The sequence below is a fragment of the Chanodichthys erythropterus genome, chromosome 3 (genome assembly GCF_024489055.1).
Source record: "Chanodichthys erythropterus isolate Z2021 chromosome 3, ASM2448905v1, whole genome shotgun sequence".
Classification (NCBI taxonomy): domain Eukaryota; kingdom Metazoa; phylum Chordata; class Actinopteri; order Cypriniformes; family Xenocyprididae; genus Chanodichthys; species Chanodichthys erythropterus.
Window position 1 is genome coordinate 47,055,161 of NC_090223.1, and position 20,264 is coordinate 47,075,424.

At 39.2% G+C, this 20,264-nt stretch overlaps 1 protein-coding gene across 5 annotated transcripts in view; it reads left to right on the forward strand.

Annotated features, from left to right (window-relative positions):
- Nucleotides 1-20,264, forward strand: part of rhbdf1a (rhomboid 5 homolog 1a (Drosophila)) — a 65,209-nt gene that overhangs the window by 37,532 nt on the left and 7,413 nt on the right. For all 5 annotated transcript variants that reach the window (XM_067382547.1, XM_067382549.1, XM_067382548.1 and 2 more), the window contains exons 2-16: nucleotides 1,835-1,979; nucleotides 2,062-2,201; nucleotides 10,237-10,450; nucleotides 10,529-10,735; nucleotides 13,555-13,677; nucleotides 13,767-13,927; nucleotides 15,203-15,454; nucleotides 15,545-15,656; nucleotides 15,747-15,821; nucleotides 16,120-16,281; nucleotides 16,362-16,462; nucleotides 16,540-16,603; nucleotides 16,705-16,799; nucleotides 16,928-17,003; nucleotides 18,732-18,832. In XM_067382547.1, coding sequence (XP_067238648.1) covers nucleotides 1,863-1,979; nucleotides 2,062-2,201; nucleotides 10,237-10,450; nucleotides 10,529-10,735; nucleotides 13,555-13,677; nucleotides 13,767-13,927; nucleotides 15,203-15,454; nucleotides 15,545-15,656; nucleotides 15,747-15,821; nucleotides 16,120-16,281; nucleotides 16,362-16,462; nucleotides 16,540-16,603; nucleotides 16,705-16,799; nucleotides 16,928-17,003; nucleotides 18,732-18,832 — 2,000 coding nt within the window. In that variant the 5' untranslated portion in view covers nucleotides 1,835-1,862. The remainder of the gene's footprint in view (nucleotides 1-1,834; nucleotides 1,980-2,061; nucleotides 2,202-10,236; nucleotides 10,451-10,528; nucleotides 10,736-13,554; nucleotides 13,678-13,766; nucleotides 13,928-15,202; nucleotides 15,455-15,544; nucleotides 15,657-15,746; nucleotides 15,822-16,119; nucleotides 16,282-16,361; nucleotides 16,463-16,539; nucleotides 16,604-16,704; nucleotides 16,800-16,927; nucleotides 17,004-18,731; nucleotides 18,833-20,264) is intronic.

Genomic DNA, 20,264 nt, shown 5'->3' on the forward strand with positions numbered 1-20,264 from the left:
GCCCAACATGGCCTCACCCCCTTTGTCGCATGTTCTCGGGGGCGGGGTTTATGCAAATTCTAGGGTTAGTGATGTCCCTAAACCAGGAAAGAAGCTTGTTGTAGTCCCTACCAGCCGTTTGTTGTAGTCCTTAAACAGCGATTTTTTTTTAAAAGAAAATATCTCCCTTTGCATTGAACTTTGAGCATCGTAACTTTGCAGATGTTGTTTGTTTATGCTCAAACAGCAACATTACACACTAACTAAAGTTAAAAAAGTGAAATCATAATTAACCACCCCTTTAAGCGTTCAGTAGGTTTGCTTAATTGTAATTTTATAACAATCAGGGGTCATAAGGAGTTATTTAAATGATGTAGAGAATAATTGTAATTTTGTCACGGTGCACTGCATATGATTCTGTTTAAACAAAAAAAGTCACTAAAGATCTTTAACTCTATGCACATCTAGGATGGCATGAGGGTGAGTAAATGATGAGTTTTGCAGTATGCGTACAGTCGTCTGGCAGAAGCTATTTTTTTTTTATTAATAAAGTTTTATATTTTTTCTCACAAAAACCCATTGCTTTGCTTCAGATTTCGTTTGGAGACTCTGGAGCCGTTTGGATTATATGTATGATGGATGGATGAATTTTTGGGGGGCTTCAAAATTGGCCCCCCATTCACTACCATTATAAAGCTTGGAAGAGCCAGGATATTTTTAAATATATCTCCAATTGTGTTCATCTGAAAAAAGATAGTCATATACACCTAGAATGGCTTGAGGGTAAGTAAATCATGGGATAATTTTCATTTTTGGATGAACTATCCCTTTAAAAAACATTTTCTTCAATAAACCTAAATCTGAAGAAAAAAAAAACAAAAAAACCCTGGTATCATGAGGACCTGACTTGAATTCGGTCCAAACTCCCACACACATCAGTCTCAGGTTGGGTAGCAGACTTCTATTATTTGGACACACAAGCTGCACTGAACTGACAGCTTGACAAGCAGTATCAGTGAATGGAGAAAAGCAGAAACAGTGTTGGTTTAGTGCTCTTCGTCTGCTGACTGCACGCTGCAGTGATCCGGTAAACACTCTGCTCAAGCTGTGTGGGAATATGCAGCGGGAAGACACGCTAATGGCCTCTCACAAAATTCCTGCTCCGCCACAAGTAGCACTTTAAATGAGAGGGTAGTAGAAAATCAGTGGCTTAGGCTTAATCTACTGACAATAAACTTTTCCACCCCCACAGTAGAAATGTTTATTAGTCAGTTAAGTGGATATGAGTGTGATGAGTGAATGTAGACATATGAGCAAACTGCTCTTTATTTACATTTTATGGTTTCCTCCTCAGCAGCAGGAAGGCTTACATGATATTTGGCTTCTCAAATATCTTGAGGTGATTTTAGACTGCCATCTTGTGGCACAAAAAGTACATTTAATTAGACACTGGGTATGTTCAGAACGGCTTACTACTAATATGTGTACTATGCTGCTGCTGTATGTGTACTGTACAGAAAATGCTAAATTACTATCCAGAAAAGGTGTTTTTTATGGTTTTATTGGTTTATAAATGTATAGCTGTCATTAGAGTTACTCAGTTTAAAATGTTGGCAAGGCAATACAAATCCATAAGGAAAAAAAACCCTTATTGAAGAGCCCTGAGGCTGTATACAGTGAGCAATGTGCTAGTGACATTAGTCATAGTCACGAACCTTATCAGTACAACAGAGCCTCAACTTTGAGGATTAGCTGCTTCAATTTAGGATTTATTTCAACACTCTGCCATTCTTTTGAGAATTCACCTCTCTCTTTATCTCTTTTTCTCTCTCTCTCTCTCTCTCTCTCTCTGTAGCTGGCAGGTCTAAGGAGAGGCAGGCAGCATGGCTGAACCTAGACGCGACAGCACCAGCAGTCTGCAGCGCAAGAAGCCTCCATGGCTAAAACTGGACATTCCCACCGCTCAGGTGTCCGTGGACGAAGTTCCCGCTTTTGTACAGGTACAGCGGTGTTGTCTCTAACCGCCCTTCTAAGTGAGTTTAGCCCTGGTTTCCAATCCTGTCCATGTCTCTCTTTTTGCAGCCAGTGAAGAGGCATGGTTTCCATCGCAGCGTCAGTATGCCAGTGGAAACGTCTCATCTCCCCTCCCCTCCACGGGACCTCTTTGACCCCCGTCGAGCTGCTTTCCAGCGTCAGTCTTCAATCACCCAAACCATCAAGAGGTAGGGGAGGCATTACATGTGGCTGTTACTCACATCTACTTTTACAGACGCATTAGGTCTGAGGTTCATTTAACCAAAGATCAAACTCTGTTCCAAAACCTAGTAAGCTGTCTACATCCTTTTCCAGGAGATCTACCTACCTCAAAGTTCAGCTACAAACCTGATTAAACACATCTGTCTGTAATTATCAGGAGCTCCTGAAAAAAAAGCTACTTGAAGGCAAGCCTGTAACCTTATCTGAAAAAAGTGTAATGCTAGCTAAAGCTATGGACAAGAGGCTGTTTTTTTTTTTGTTTTTTTGTTTTTTTATGTATGTCACTGAATAAACCGCGTTTGTGAGGAAATAGCTTGTCATTTAATCAACAGCCCATTGGCTAATCTTCAACATGTCTACTCTTAAACATTCGTTTTGGATTATCTATTTTTAGAGTTTACACCAAAAAATGCTGTTTTATTAGAGACGTCATGGACAATTGAGCGACAGATTCAGTTTATGGCAGTTCTTATTCATTTCTATGGTATCTGCAAGCAGTGATTGACTGTCGCACAACTTTCACAAAATTAAATGTCAAGGCACGTTATTAAGGCACACGTGATTCAAGTTAGCCGCTACGCTTTCTCCAATGGAAGAGCCACGGACCCTCGTATCTCCCAATAAGACCATCTCTGACCTGAAGAGCTTAATTAGCTGCTTCAGGCGAGTCTGGAGCTGAACTTTGCAGGGTAGTAGACCTCTAGGAGCAGGATTTGGCACTGCCGGTCTAAACGAAGAATGTTCCAAACAAGCTTGTTTTGGCTTTTGCATGTGACCTATGAGAAGTCAATCACATAATGCAATGAGACAACCTCAATAAAAACATTCATCTAAAATGGTGGATGAAGTGAGACAAATACCCACAATTACTTGAATTTGTTTAATTCCACAACATGTCTGTAAAATCAGTTTACTTTTTACCTAATATTTGTTTATGTATGTTCAATTTAGAGAGAACCTTCCTAGAACGTTAGCCTGACGTAAGTTCTGAGAACGTTCCCTGTTAGCTGGGTTTATACTTTAAGCCTTGTTTCCACAGAAATCACCCAGAACAATTCGTCCCAGGAACTTTTTCACCAGGAACTTTTTCCCCCCAGACCTGTTGCTGTCTGCGTTTTCATAGTGGTCTAAAGTACCGTGAAGATTAGTCTGGTGACATATTACTTTCCAGTTCCCGCTGGATTTGGTCCTCCGCATATAAGCTTAATAAAGCCTTAACCTTGTCGTCGGTCCATTGATCGTATTTTTAAACTCTATTGTTGATTTGAATAGCAAACAACTCTTACTGTATGCATCACAACAGACTTTTAAAGGGTTAGTTCACCCAAAAATGAAACTTCTGTCATTAATTACTCACCCTCATGTCGTTCCACACCAATAAGACCTTCGTTCATCTTCAGAACACAAATTAAGATATTTTAGTTGAAATCCGATGGCTCAGTGAGGCCTCCATAGGGAACAATGAAATTTCCTCTCTCAAGATCCATTAAAGGTACAATATGTAAACTTTTTGCAGTAAAATATCCAAAAACCACTAGGCTAGTGTTATATAGTTTGTCCAGCTGATTACTAACAATATCTCTAATGTTTTCAACTACTTGTAAATCATGAGAAAATTCCCATTCTAAACAGTGACACGGGGCAGTGCAGTCGCCTGTCAATGACGCAGTCACCTTTGTTACCGCCTTTACTGACGTAGAAACCACATGACAACAGTGCCGTGGACAAATGCGGAAGTAGAGTCTAGCGTCCAGCAAACCACTAGCTTGCTTCAAGCAGTTCCTTATTTACTTCTTGCACGTTTTATGGTGGATTGTGTTAATTATTTATGGAACATAATTACTGTTTACCATCTGCCGCTGGTTCTGTCGACAAGGACAGCGCCCGTAAACTCATGACCGGAAAAGCGGAAGCGGCGCCGGCGACTGTGTCAAAATAAAAGTCCCGCTGCTCTTGAGGCGTGTGTTGATCAATCGCTCCAGCTCCTCGTTCAGCTCCCGCAACACTCGCTCCTGCTCTGCTTCATACTACAGTAACGTTAATAATCGCATCCACAAACATGAGTTCTTCCAGACTCCAATCCCTATTCTTTTGCACCGTCCGTTGATATGGAGACCACATGTCCCAAGTTTCCACTCTAAAACTTGGCGTCATCAAACTACGCCTTTGTTTTGAATAGGCTTCTAGCGACCTCTAGCGGAAAAAATATCACAAATTGTACCTTTAATGTACTAAAAACATATTTAAATCAGTTCATGTGAGTACAGTGGTTCAATATTAATATTATAAAGCGACGAGAATATTTTTGGTGCGCCAAAAAAAACTAAATAACGACTTATTTAGTGATGGCCGATTTCAAAACACTGCTTCAGGAAGCTTCAGAGCGTTGTCAAATCATGATTCGGATCACATGTTAAACGGCCAAACTGCTGAAATCACATGCCTTTGGCGCTCCGAACCACTGATTCGATACGCTGATTCATTATGCTGCATGAACTCAACCAATCACATGTTCAGCACCCAGGTCTCACCGCCGAAAATTCCTGTACTTTGAAAAAGTACTTCCTCGTGAGCAGGGACTTTCTGAGGGGGACATTTTCAGCCAGAACTTCATTTAGACCCTGATCCCTGCGGTCGAACACATGACGTACCACCCCAACGTGTGTAGTTCCTGGGGAAAGTTCCTGCAGTAGAAATGCAGCTTTAGAGTATTTCTTTCTAGCTTAGCAACATGCTAACTTTGAACCTCATTGGTGAGTGTCCTATTTACAAATGTTTTTATTTGAGTTCAATCTCAATTAGGATGCTGCCTCAAGTTGTGGTGACATTAGCTAAATTTTGACAACAAGAAACATCCGTTGTCTATTATCAATAGTGTAGTGATGTATGAAGCACAGCTCACACAGAAGTCACATTCAAACCAAGCAGCTTTCTGTTGGTCAATGTGGCGATTTGTGTGATTAACTTGAACCTTTTGCTAAACCTGTGTGTGGAAATCTTTCGCCATCACACAAAATTCCTCTTAGCATGTATTCCTATTGGAATGACTGTATTTTGCCGGTAAATGTGGACATACCTTTAGAAGAGAGCTCACTATGTTTTGGAACAAAGCTAATACGACTACACCAGTGTTAATAGTTTTTATCTAGTTGTAGTAGTTTGAAATTGGTTGTGCATCAGTGTAGCCCATGATCTTGCATACTTTGTTTCTATGTGTGAATTGTGTGTGTGATAGTGAACAATGTAGCACCTTTTTGGTTGCAAGCCAATGTTGCCAGGCTGTCTTATGATTTGTTTGCTGCGGTTGTTTTGCGCTGGGATGTAATAGGAATGTGCATGTGATTCCCTCTGCCGGAGGGTTCGAAATTCCTCATTTCATGACTCCATTTCATGGCTGATAAACCAAACCTGAAAAGAACCAGTGTCTGTGCGCCTGTTTACATGGTTTCTGTGTGGACGACGCCACTTTTCAGCCTTGTTTTGTGTATTTCTGTGTGTGAGTGTATGACTAGCACATGTCTCTCCACTCATATGCTACTCATTAAATCTTCACACTAGTGCACTGATAATAACCCTCCCTTCTGCTTTTGCTAATCTTGCTCTCTGGCTCTTGTTGATCTGTTTTCCAGTTCTTCTGACACTCCTTCCCTCTTTTCTTTTTATCTTTTTCTCTTCTGCGTCCTTTCTTCGTCCTGCTCTTCCTGTCCTCCCGCTCTCGGGACATCCACAGCAGCAGGAGAGTGCACTTTGAGAGGATTAACACTGTGCCCATTAAGGGTCACCGTGCAGGGCGGCGTGGGTTCAGGAGGCATCAGTCCCTTTCCAGAACCCTGCTCAGGTACAGCGGGCCACAGGAGGCCTGGCGAGGGAGCTCTCGCACACAACACACACAATACAAAGGAAACATGTTCACGTGGAACAGTCTCTGGCTCACTCAACTTTGGTGTAATAAAAGTAGTCTTTCGTTGTCATACAAAAAAATGTTTTGATCCACTGCCACGCTCACTTACTAATATGTACCATTAAGGTGCGAATACTGTATGTACACTTTAGGGAATTAATGTGTACTTTTGAGGTACTAATATGCACCCTTTAGGGGTAAATAAAGTACAAAGTGTACCTTTCTATAAGGTCAAAAGTGTTTGTACGGTTTCTTTTTTGGGGGGAGTACATGTACAGCAGAGTAATATAATATAGATAGTTTAAATTTTAAATGGTTATCAGGCCTAAAAAGTCAGAAATTAATACAGTTTTTGTTGAAGTTGTGGATGTAACGAGTAGTTGAGGCAGAATCTAGACACAGCTGCAGGTTTATTTAATCTAAAGATTAAATAAAAATAAAGATTAAAGTGAAAGATCATCCAAGAAGAAGAGGGTAAAATCCAAAAAGTAACGAAACAGCGATAGACAATAACCAAAAACTGAAGACTAACTCAAGAGGGCTTAAATACACAAGGGTGATAAGATAATCGGCAACTAAACGAGACCACAGGTGGATATTAATTAGTAACAATGGAAGTAATCTAGTGACTGGAACAAAGGAAAACAGAAACACACCAACTAAGGGTACTTTACATAACAACAGTGTAGTAAAACAGAAAAGTTTTTCATTCGCATTTTTCGTGAAAGACGCTGTATTTTTCATGCCAGGCCAGTAGTTGGCGATGTATTTTTGTAAAGAAACACAACGCGCCTACAGACTGAACACTTAGTACGCTTTTAAATTTGCGTAGTTTTGTAGTTTACACTGATAATTGTATCATTTTGAAAAACTTTGAAACCCATTTTTTTTTTTAAATGTTGTTGTCATGTAAATAAATGGCAAAAACGATTAGAATTTTTCTGTTTTTGAAAATGGTGTCGTGTAAACCCCCTAAAAGTCCATGAACGCAAAACTGAAATTCAGGCTGAATGTTACAGTGGAAAAATACTTTAAAAATAGTGGAACTTTCTATTGTGAATATACATTTTTCTAAAAAAAACTGTTTGTCTCTTGAATTAATAATAATAATTAATAATAATAATTTATTCAGTGATCACAAAAGTCATGGAAAAGTGATGGAAATTAATTTGATTCCAGAATGTACCATTTAGATGTAGTCACCAGTTTAAGGTATATTTATACCATTTAAAATGTTGTGATCGGTTATTTTATTTATTTATTTTAAAGAAATTAATAATTGTATTTAGCAAGGATGCATTAATTGATCAAAAGTTACACTAAAGAAATTTATAATGTTCATAATTTTGAATAAAAGTTGTTACAGCTGTTGAACTTTCTATTCATCAAAGAATCCTGAAAATTTTAATCAGCACAACTGTTTTCAACATTGATAAAAATAAAAAATGCTTCTTGGTCATCCATTGTGGGGTTTGAGCCTAGAGTCTTTCTGTCAAAAATGTTCACTTTGCGTTCTCCCTCAGTGGAGGTTAAGTAGTGATGATTTAGTGTCGGTTTTCTGTTCACATGGTTTAGATTCTCAGCGCATCATGCCTTGCATATCTTTAGTCTTTTGTTAGAAACAAATAAGGATTCTTATTATCATGACATGCTTTCACTGTCTCTGACCGTTAGATTTTAACATGGCTCATTGTTGCCATTCTTCTGAACCAAACTGAAAACATTCCAATTCTTCATACTGCTGTGTGAGCTCATAGCACATTCATCTTTAGTTGTTTTGTGCAGTTTGACACTCTGCCCAGACTGGCAGGCTTTATTTGTTTTCTTTCAGATGAAACGGAATAAGCCACAGTTTGAGTCATGTTTGTTGCCATCCTCAGTGAGTCAGAAAGATTAGAGAGATTAGATATCTTTCTGTGCTGATCCAGGTATTCCAGAGAGTTCTGCCATATTTATGGCCACACATGTTGTGCGTGCTGAACAGCAATGGGAATCTCGGATAGATTATTAATATTCTATTACAGTATTTATTAATATTTTAATTGGCTTTTATTTTTTATTTTTTCAGTTTTCACTTGAATTTTAATTTAAGTTTACATTTTAGTCATTTTTCAGCAATATAGCATTTCTATTTAGTTTTAATTTGAGTAATTTTAGTACTTCAACTTATTTATTTCAGTTAGTTGCAAAGACATCAAACATACTCCAGTCCTCATGAGCATTATTGTTGGTCTGCACTCAAATTTCAAACATACCACTTACAAAAATGTGCCCTGATAACCATAGTTTATTACAAAAAATAACATGGTTACTGCTATAAAAACTGATCTCAGTCACCACCGTCATGAAACATGAACCAAAACATAATGATAAAAAGATCCTGTCACTGTATTAAAGGGTTAGTTCACCCAAAAATGAAAATAATGTCATTTATTACTCACTCTCATGTCGTTCCACACCCTTAAGACCTTCGTTCATCTTCAGAACACAAATTAGACTAGAAAATTTTGCTAATGTGCCCACATCTTAAGTCTAAGGGATTTAGTTACCGGTCATCCAGTTACTTTTCTTTCTCTCAGCAATCTGCATGATTGAAAGTAGCACGAATGCAGGATACAGTAAGTTACACCTTCGTTCATCTTCGGAACACAAATTAAGATATTTTTGATGAAATCCGATGGCTTGCATTGACAGCAAGATAATTAACACTTTCAGATGCCCAGAAAGCTACTAAAGACATATTTAAAACAGTTCATGTGACTACAGTGGTTCAACCTTATTGTTATGAAGTGATGAGAATACTTTTTGTGCACCAAAAAAACAAAATAGCGACTTTATTCAACAATATCTAGTGATGGGCGATTTCAAAACACTGCTTCATGAAGCTTCGAAGCTTTACGAATCTTTTGTTTCGAATCAGTGGTTCGGAGTGTGTATCAAACCGAAAAAGTCAGTGATTTCAGTAAACGAGGCTGTAAACAAAGTATTTCAAACATTTCAATGGTTCACCACTGGGGGGCATGACTTTGGCAGTTTGATAAACGCTCCCAACCACTGATGAAGGTTGAACCACTGTAGTCACATGAACTGTTTTAAATATGTCTTTAGTAGCTTTCTGGGCATTTGAAAGTGTTAATTGTTTTGCTCTCAATAGAGGCCTCACTGAGCCATTGGATTTCATCAAAAATATCTTAATTTGTGTTCCGAAGATGAACGAAGATGTAACTTACTGTATCCTGCATTTGTGCTACTTTCAATCATGCAGATTGCTGAGAGAAAGAAAAGTAATTGCCTAAACTAAATCCCTTAGACTGAAGATGTGGGCACATTAGCGAAATTTTCTACAAAATTGCGCCAGCGAAAAAAGGTCCATTTGTCTATTATCATTAGTATAGAAATGTATGAAGTACAACTCACAGACACATTTTAAAACCAAGCAGTTTTCTGTTAGTCTATGATACTTTGGCAGAAACAATATGGTTAAGGAGCAATTTTGTAATGGACCACCAAAGAGTATTTATTTTTTTGTTTTGGTATGGTGTTATTTCATAAAATGCGATTATTTTTGTGGGTGAGGCTGCACGGCTGAACTTTTTGTGTATTTATTTTAGACTGGTTTATATCAGTTAATCCTGACTGAAACATGAGTCATATCTGAACTTAAAAAACATGTCAGCCACTTGACAATATGAGGCAGATGTTTCCCTAGTTTATTTAATGACACAGCCAAGCAGCTGTGCAGAGGGACGGACACCGGCCTAATGATTCTCTGTGTGTGTGCATTTGGTTTCATTTTTGTGACCAAATGCATTTTAGCCACTGCCAGTAGCTTTACTGTAAAGCATGCCTGGGCATGTCCCATAGCTATTTCCTTAGAAGTTTGTTACAGTTACCTCACCGAACTTTCCTTGATCTCATTTGTACACAGCCGGGAGGACACAGTGTGACACACATCTGTGGAAACTACCATTAACAGTATCAAGTTATTGTGCAAGAACATGTTAGCGCTCAGCTGCAGGGAAATACAAGAGAGTCAGGGATCACATGTGTTCTCTGAATGAGTGAACTCAAGCTGAACGGGTTGTGTCGATCGCTCTCAGGGGCACGGCGGACTGGTTCGGGGTCAGTAAGGACGGCGACGCCACGCAGAAATGGCAGAGGAAGAGCCTGCGACACTGCAGCCTGCGCTACGGCAAGCTGAAACCTCAGGTGATCCGTGAGATGGAGCTGCCCAGCCAGGACAACATCTCCCTGACCAGCACGGAAACCCCTCCACCTCTATACGTACCCTCATCTCAGCATGGCATGCAGAAGGTACGGTACCAGAAACCATCACTGGAATAGTTTACGTGCACCTGTTCTTCTTTTATTAATCATGCACTCTTTGTTCAGATTGTGGACCCACTGGCACGAGGACGTGCGTTTCGCATGGTCGAGGAAGTAGATGGCTACAGTGTGCCTCAAACTCCCATCACCCCCGGCGCTGCATCCCTGTGCTCCTTCAACAGCTCTCGCTCAGGCCTGAACCGCATCCCACGCAGGCGCAAGCGCGAGTCTGTGGCCAAGATGAGCTTCAGGGCAGCGGCAGCTCTGGTCAAGGTGAGAACATGAGCCACGGCAGCTGATCTCATACATTACCATTATACCCTTTATTTCAGTTTACTTTGTACATTTGGAAAGATTTTAGAACTTTTCTGGTAATAACAGACCAGTTTTTGGTCTCATAATGTCTTACGTGGCCACATGTCAAGTCAAGTCATCTATTTATATAGCGTAATACATGTTGTTTTAAAGCAACTTCACAGGAAAATCATGATGTTAATGGTTAAAATATCTTCATGCCTTAAAGTCACTAGCTGCGTTTCCATTACCCTTCAAATTGTGCAAACTGAAATTACGAATTGAAAATACACCCAATGGTAACACATCAATTTCTCAAAAACTCCTATATACAGTGGGTACGGAAAGTATTCAGACCCCCTTAAATTTTTCACTCTTTGTTATATTGCAGCCATTTGCTAAAATCATTTAAGTTCTTTTTTTTTTCTCATTAATGTACACACAGCACCCCATATTGACAGAAAAACACAGAATTGTTGACATTTTTGCAGATTTATTAAAAAAGAAAAGTTCACATGGTCCTAAGTATTCAGACCCTTTGCTCAGTATTTTGTAGAAGCACCCTTTTGAACTAATATAGCCATATTTGGAGATCCTCTGCCATTCCTCCTTGCAGATCCTCTCCAGTTCTGTCAGGTTGGATGGTAAACATTGGTGGACAGCCATTTTTAGGTCTCTCCAGAGATGCTTAGTTGGGTTTAAGTCAGGGCTCTGGCTGGGCCATTCAAGAACAGTCACTCCTTTGTTGTTTTAGCTGTGTGCTTAGGGTCATTGTCTTGTTGGAAGGTAAACCTTCGGCCCAGTCTGAGGTCCTGAGCACTCTGGAGAAGGTTTTCGTCCAGGATATCTCTTTCACCATAGCTCAGTTTGGCCGGACGGCCAGCTCTAGAAGGGTTCTGGTCATCCCAAACGTCTTCCATTTAAGGATTATGGAGGCCACTGTGCTCTTAGGAACCTTAAGTGCAGAAGACATGTTTTTGTAACCTTGGCCAGATCTGTGCCTTGCCACAATTATGTCTCTGAGCTCTTCAGGCAGTTCCTTTGACCTCATGATTCTCATTTGCTCTGACATGCACTGTGAGCTGTAAGGTCTTATATAGACAGGTGTGTGGCTTTCCTGATCAAGTCCAATCAGTATAATCAAACACAGCTGGACTCAAATGAAGGTGTAGAACCATCTCAAGGATGATCAGAAGAAATGGACAGCACCTGAGTTAAATATATGAGTGTCACAGCAAAGGGTCTGAATACTTAGGACCATGTGATATTTCAGTTTTTCTTTTTTTAATAAATCTGCAAAAATGTCAACAATTCTGTTTTTCTGTCAATATGGGGTGCTATGTGTACACTGATGAGGAAAAAATTTGAACTTAAATGATTTAAGCAAATGGCTGCTATATATATATATATCACAAAAAGTTTTACGTTGACATTGAGTTGGTTTTTCAGTCAATTCTAAAAAGGAATATTTCACAAAACTGAAATGGAAACAGTTTTTTACCATTTACAGGTCACATGGCATCTGTAAAATTCGATCATTCTTTAAAGATGGCGCGGTATATTTATTTGGACAGAAGACGAGACTGAGTTCTTTATTAAACTCATAAAAGACAAAAGAAATGGAAAACTGGATTCTTAACAAATGAATAAATGCCACCATTTATCAAAACTTCGAAGCAGATAGGAATAATGGGTAGTGCAGTGGCTGCGATATACGTAAACCTACTAACATCCGTTGCCATGATTGCTGGAATGACTTATCTCAAAAGGGGAAAAAAAACAAAAAAACATTTTAGTCGCATAACATCTATATTAAATGAGTGGCTGTGTGTCACAGGTAAGTAATCTGCATAAAACATGCCCAAAACAACCATAAAAGGGTTTATCATGACTTTCATCAAACATTTGAGAGCATGTACAGCAAAATCCTTGAGCAATGGCAAATGTGCCATCCTCAAAACCAGTTCAAACACACTAAAACTTCTGTTGTACAGACCTCTGATGAGCCAGCTGTAAATCTGTGTTGTTATACAGAGAAACCTCATAACTGGAGCTGTAACCCAGTTCTTCTTATTCTTTCACTTTATGTGATGACATGTCTATGTATAAAACTGTAACACAGTTATTAGGCCATCTAGAGTATGTGAATTTTGCGAACGTGTGGTTTGTTGTTCCTACATTACTATAATAGTATTTAAGCTATTGATTTCACAAATTCGTGCATACACAGACATAGTGAATGAGATCCATTATTTTAATCAGATATATCTGATGTTAGTGAACAGAAATGGTACTCAACACTACAATGACCTAAATCAGTGTTCAAATTAGGTGTTCACACATAGTCAACAAGCATGAACATCTCAAGATTTATAGAAAGATTTAGGGAAAAATGCTTGTATCCTGTCTGAGCTTCATGGTTCACTATTATAAGTGACCCGGGAGCAATGTTTTACTGTACTTTGGGATCCAAACGCACATACCCCACAGACCTACATTAGAACAGAGCAGAAGCTTGTCTGATCATGTCAATTGGGAACAGCTGCTAAAGTAGGATTGGTCAGTAGCATGTGTAAGGTGCGGCTTAGCGAAGGGTCATCTGAGGTTGTTTAAGTTCACAAAGACACATCAGATAAATCAAATGGGCACATTCAATCTTATAAATGAAGCAAATATGTAAGAGATATCAGAGGCAGAGCTGGTATACAGACCAATGGTCTCGCAACACAGTCTCTTTGAATTAATTATCATCCATTTATATTATTGATTGATAAAGTGTGGTTTATCTGTATTTTAAGGGTCGCTCGCTGCGCGAGGGCACGCTAAGACGAGCTCACAGGCGCAGCTTCACACCTGCTAGCTTTATTGAGGAAGATGTCGTGGACTTCCCAGATGAACTGGACACATCGTTCTTTGCTAGGGTAGGTAAACCCCACCGAACACATCACGCATAGATTTGTTTTTGAGAGACTTTTTCTAATATGCTTGTGTACTGTCTGTCGGGTGTCAGGATGCCCTGATGCATGAGGAGATGTCCACTTTTCACGATGAGGTGTTTGAGTCTCCAACAGACTCCACCATGAAGGACGTGGACAGCAAACAGCTGGATGAGTCGGAGCTAACAGGCAGCGCACTGGACAAAAGCGAGTTAGAAAGGAGTCACTTAATGCTGTGAGCTTCACAACACATTTTTTGATGCCATATTATCTGTCATAATAATTGCGATGCGATACCATAAAATATTTGATAATAGAAAATCTTAGCGGCAGAGATACTCCAGACACTTTGTTTGAAATTTCTAATTCAGTCATGAAACTCTAGATGGCGCAGACTGATCTAGGTCTCTTATATGCTAACATCATTACCGAATGGCACAATCTGATTGGCCTCTGCTGATTCTGCAGCCAATGAGATTGCTTGCTCAACATTTAAATAGTCTGGTTCAGTGTTCTCTGTTGGCTAGTCCAGAGTCCTCTGAAACCCTCCACCTCCCCAGCTCCACCTGTCTAGATCTGCAACGGGAATTATGTATGTCAATTTTTGCAGCAGCAGCATATCTTACATGTTCACAACAGCATGTCTGTGTATCTGTTAGCACTAGCAGCAGCGTAGCAGATCTAGTCCGCCAAGACCAAATACATTGACATTTCCATATTCATTAACGTCAAAACCTTTCCGAGAGATGTCATGATTGAAATACGTTTTTCAAAATATGTGATATGATTTAATTTTAGGCTCCTTTTACACTAGTGCACTTTCGTTTTAAAATGACTACGTTTTGCTACAGTTACTCCTGTCGTTTACATTATGCCAGCGTTTTCGAACCTTGAAAACAGAGACTTTCGAAAACGCTGCAGAGCCTCTTTTAGTTTAAAAACGCAGAGGTTGCTTTCATTGTAAACGGACCAAAACGCAGACTTTTGAAAATGAGGCGTGGCTTCGTTCTGCTTATCCTTCATGACCGTGTAAACGATAACATGGAGACTGAACTGCAATCTTTGCTGGCTTTGATGTAATTTGTAGCAGCCTACATGCGCAAGAGACAATTGTTTAAACTTGTACACGCATGCTTAGTGTGCATGAACGGTCACGTGACACCAGTTTTCGGCCGTGTAATGTAGACTGAGATCAATTTTGAAATGCTGTGGAAATGAGGATTGTGTAGAAGAGGATCGTTTTCATTTTAAAACAGTTTTTCGAATTTGAATAAAAAATAAAAATAAATATTTTTTAAAAATATCATTATAAATTATGTTTAAGAACCATTAAAAATGAATTTGGCTACAAATATTTATAAATATTACAATTATATCCAAAAATGCTTAAAAATGGATGATTATTTATTGACATAAGATGTCAAAAATGGAAAAAATTAATTAATCTGGCTTAGACATTGTTCTATGACTGTAAATATGCTCTGTAATTCTTTGCTCATTCTTCAAACAGACCTTTAGAGCGTGGCTGGCGAAAAGTTAAGGAGGGAACAACAGCGCCCCCTAAAGTCAGACTGAGGCAGGAGGTAGTGAGTGTGAACGGTCAGAGGAGAGGCCAGCGCATAGCTGTGCCTGTAAAGAAGCTCTTTGCAAGAGAAAAAAGGCCGTATGGATTGGGCATGGTGGGAAAGCTGACCAATCGAACATATCGCAAGCGTATCGACAGCTACGTGAAACAACAGATAGAGGACATGGATGACCACAGGTATGCAAACTTCATTCAATCCCTAAAACTTCTTTATGATTTTTGGAGATGCTCATAATGTGAGACGGTGTTTTCTATTCCGTTTCTCAGGCCTTTCTTTACATATTGGATAACGTTCGTTCACATACTCATCACCATTTTGGCAGTGTGTATTTATGGCATTGCACCAGTGGGCTTCTCCCAGCATGAAACCGTCGATTCTGTGAGTGCTCCTGCATTTCTTGATGCTCTATTCCTGTTTCCAACCATCTGGTGTTTGTCAACACATTTGTTATTTCCCCCCCCCACAAAGGTCCTAAGAAATAAAGGCGTTTATGAAAACGTCAAATTCGTGCAGCAAGAGAACTTTTGGATTGGACCAAGTTCCGTGAGTTGTTTCCTTCTAAAAATCAATATGCAGGGGTTTAAGTTATGACTAAATTCTGATCTGAAGCACTATCTAGAAACACTGCATGTCTCATGGCACAAAATGTGCATAAGTTTCAGCAATCAACTATACATATATAATGGAAACACAGACTTTTAGGTTAGATGCAATGAATCATGATTCATCAATTTGACAGCACTAGTCGAAATACATTTCATAAGCAGCAATCAGTTGTTGAATCTTTTCCTGCTGAACAACTGAAAATAATATCACATTGTCATTGTCCTCTTCTCATCAGGAGGCCTTGATTCACCTGGGAGCCAAATTTTCACCTTGTATGCGACGGGACCAGCAGGTACATCAACTGATTAAAAAAAAGCGGGAAATGGAGCGAAATTCGGCTTGCTGTGTGCGCAACGACCGCTCGGGTTGTCTGCAGACCTTAGAGGAGGAATGCTCTGTAAGTACAGGAGCCGCGGATAATCAAGGCAATGAACGAGAAGCTGTCAGGCCATTAACGTCTCTGTCTTTATGTTTCAGAGCACTTTGGCTGTCTGGGTAAAATGGCCTCAGCATACCAGCACCCCTCAGCTGGAGGGGAAGGACCGGCAGTATGGCTCTGTGTGTCATCAGGACCCCAGGTAAGGGAAAATACGACTTCACTCAATACTTCAATTTTCACAGAGACATTTCAAACACAAGACTGTGTTTTTGGCAGGACGTGTATAGAGCCAGCCTCGGTCTCTCCTCATGAGTGGCCTGATGACATCACTAAATGGCCAGTAAGTATTGCATCAAGTATATCATTATATGAAAGAACTGCAGTATTACCTGCGGTAGCACCACGGTACTTTGTTTGTCCTAATAAAGACATGTTTTACAGATCTGCACCAAATATAATTCTGGGAAACACACCAATCTGCCTCATATCGACTGTACTATCACCGGCCGGCCCTGTTGCATCGGCACTAAAGGGAGGTGAGAACAGCTGCTATTACTCACTGCTAACAAATGATCAATACTGAGACATTTCACATGCACTTGTTTAGTGGGCATGAAAATATAGTTTTGTGCACTTTTTAAATATCTTGTGTGTTGCTTTGCAGGTGTGAAATCACATCAAGGGAGTACTGTGACTTCATGAAAGGATACTTCCACGAGGAGGCAACCCTCTGCTCACAAGTAAGCAGACTAAACCAGATAGCTTTAGCTTTCCTGTAGCTCAGTGGTTAGAGCATGGCACTAGCAATGCCAAGGTCATGGGTTTGATCCCAGGGATTGCATATAATCCCATACATATGTATAGTAAAATGCAATGTTAGTTGCTTTGGATAAAAGCTTTTGCCAAGTGCATAAATGTAAATGTAATAAACAGAAATAAGTCAAAGAAGTGATACTGAAGCACAACTGTTAATTGCTTTGTATGAAATGTTAAAGGGTTAGTTCACCCAAAAAATGAAAATAATTAATTACTATGATACACCTGTAAGACCGTTCATCTTCAGAACACAAATTAAGATATTTTTGATGAAATCCAATGGCTCAGTGAGGCCTCCATTGACAGCAATAACACTCCCTTTTTCAATGCCCAAAAAGCTACTAAAGTTATATTTAAAACAGTTCATGTGACAGTGGTTCAACCTTAATGTTATGAAGTGACAAGAATACTTTTTGTGCACCAAAAAAACTAAATAACAACTTTATTCCACAATATCTAGTGATGGGCGATTTCGAAACACTGCTTCATGAAGCTTTGAAGATTAATGAATCTTTTGATTCAAATCAGTGGTTCAGAGTGCATATCAAACTGCCAAAGTCACGCCCCCCAGTGGTGAACCATTGAAATTTTGAAACACTTATGACATAATGAAGTCTCGTTTACTGAAATCACATGACTTCCACGTTCTAAACCACAGATTCAAAAGAAAAGATTCATAAAGCTTTGAAGCTTCATGAACCACTGTAGTCACATGAACTGTTTTAAATATGTCTTTAGTAGCTTTCTGGGCATCTGAAAGTGTTAATGATCTTGCTGTCAATGGAGGCCTCACATTTGATTTCATCAAAAATATCTTAATTTGTGTTCTGAAGATGAATGAAGGTCTGGGTGTGGAATGACATGAGGATGAGTGATTAATGACAGAATTTTAATTTTTGGGTGAACTAAACCTTTAATACAGTGACAATGAATTTAACAATAGCAGATGACATTAGCAAATACTGCTGAACACTTTACTATTATGTACTAATGATAGACTAAACAGTAAAAATGAACCGGAGTAGATTTCCATGTCAGGGCCTCAGAGCCACGCCTACCTATTACTTAATTGCCATGGACCAATGGTAGCTCAAAGGTGTTTACCAGCCAGAGCAAACATTTCTGGAAAGTTTAATTTGTCAAGCTGTTTCAAACTCCAGAAACGTACACAAAACGAACTTCGTTTGGGCCTGATTTTGTTCGAAATGACGTCAAACCAGTTCGTTCTTTGATTTTGTTTGAAGTATATCGGGGCCTCTTAGATAAGTTCAGGTCGCAAGCGAGTGTAAAGCTCTCAGCCCTAAATGTTTCACCTCTTGCCAGTACTCACCCACTAGACTAATGAAGAAGAACGGAAGATAAATCTGCCTTCTGCTAAGTGCTCTGTAATCACCATGAAGGTTGCCATGCTAAGCTTCTCTGCTTTGGCAAAATCCGTTGTCGTCTGAAAGGGCACACCAAGATTGCCCGTGTCTGAAGCGTGTGCCAGCTTCCAGGGTTTTAACTTAAGGCTTTGTGCTAAAAGTGTGTTAAATACTGTCTAATGTCTTTAGCTTGAAAATGCAATTTAATTTATTATTGGCAGTATTTCAGGATGTTTCTCTTTTAGATGTTTTCTAATCTAAAGAAATGCACAAATCTGTCCCTGTCAGGTGCACTGCATGGATGACGTGTGTGGCCTTCTTCCTTTCCTGAACCCGGAGGTCCCAGATCAGTTTTACCGTCTCTGGCTCTCGCTGTTCCTGCATGCTGGGTGAGTGACTGTAGAATATGGGGATCTTTACACCCTCTTCACACTACGCACAAAACGGGAAGCCGAAACTAACTGCAGGTGAATGGTCTGTTCAACCCAAGAGCAACAAAGTGAAACATTGCAGACGAAACTGAAACGAAAAAACATAATGGACTGGTCACACCAACAGTGAAACATAAAAGTGAAACTTTGCAAATGAAAGGTCTAGTTCAGATCCAGAACAATGCAAAAAGCACATGACAGGTCTATTCGTATCTAATTTTATACGAAAAAGCAAAAATTCTCAAACAAAACGCTGTTCATACCAAGACAGAAACAAAAAAGCAAAGCATTGCAAATGTCCATTAAAAATCCATATCATTCATTCACACCTAGGACGAAGCAAGAAAGCTAGACATAGCAGGAAAAAAGGCTTTTTAACCAATAGAGCAAAACAACAAAAAGTGAAATATTGCAGACAAAAATCAAAGGTGAAACAAAATAGCAAATTATCACAGAGAGTATGGCCACAGACTGGTCACACCAAGAGCGATACAAAAAAGTGAAACAATGCAAATAAAAGGTCTTTTCAGACCAAGAACAACACGAAAAGCACATGACAGGTCTATTCGCACCTAAACTTAAACGAAAAGGCAAAAATTGTCAAACAAAACATCTGTTCAGATCAAGACGAAAAAGGCGAAGCATTGCAGATTAAATGTCTATTTGCACCAATAGTGAAACAAAAATGTACAAATCCACATAATTTATTCGCACGTAGGATGAAGTGAAAAAAACTACACATTGCAGACGAAAGGTCTTTTAACCAATGGAGCGAAAATGAAAAATGATAAAATCAGAAGTGAAACAAAATAGCAGATTATCACAGAGAAGTGTGGTCATGGACTGGTCACACCAACAGCAAAACAAAAAAAAAGAGTGAAACGATGTAAATGAAAGGTCCCGTTCCGACCAATAACTACATGAAATTTGAAACACAGCATACAACAGACAAAAATCTGCAAACAAAACATGTTTTCACACCAAGAGTGAAATGAAAAAGCAAAATATCACAGGTTAAATCACGGGTATTGGTATATAATAATGCAAGAGTTTCGGAAGATTTCTTAACAATTTCTCAAAATTTCAATATTGAGTCATATCTCATCAAAATCCCCCCCAGACGAAATTATTAGAGCTATGCTGTCCATATTTCATTTTACATCTTACTGTATGTCAACAGTTGTCTCATGAGTTACACTTTTTATTCATATTCATACTCAGTTGAAACCCTGCTGGAACCTCTTCTTAAATCTTCAGCAAATAAGCAATAAACAAATTCCTCTTGGTTTTAACTACGCACACATGGTGGAATGTTTTACCCATGAGTACTGTGTCCCATGCCACACTGCATTATATTTCAAATGCCCAAAAGCTGACACATATGATCAGA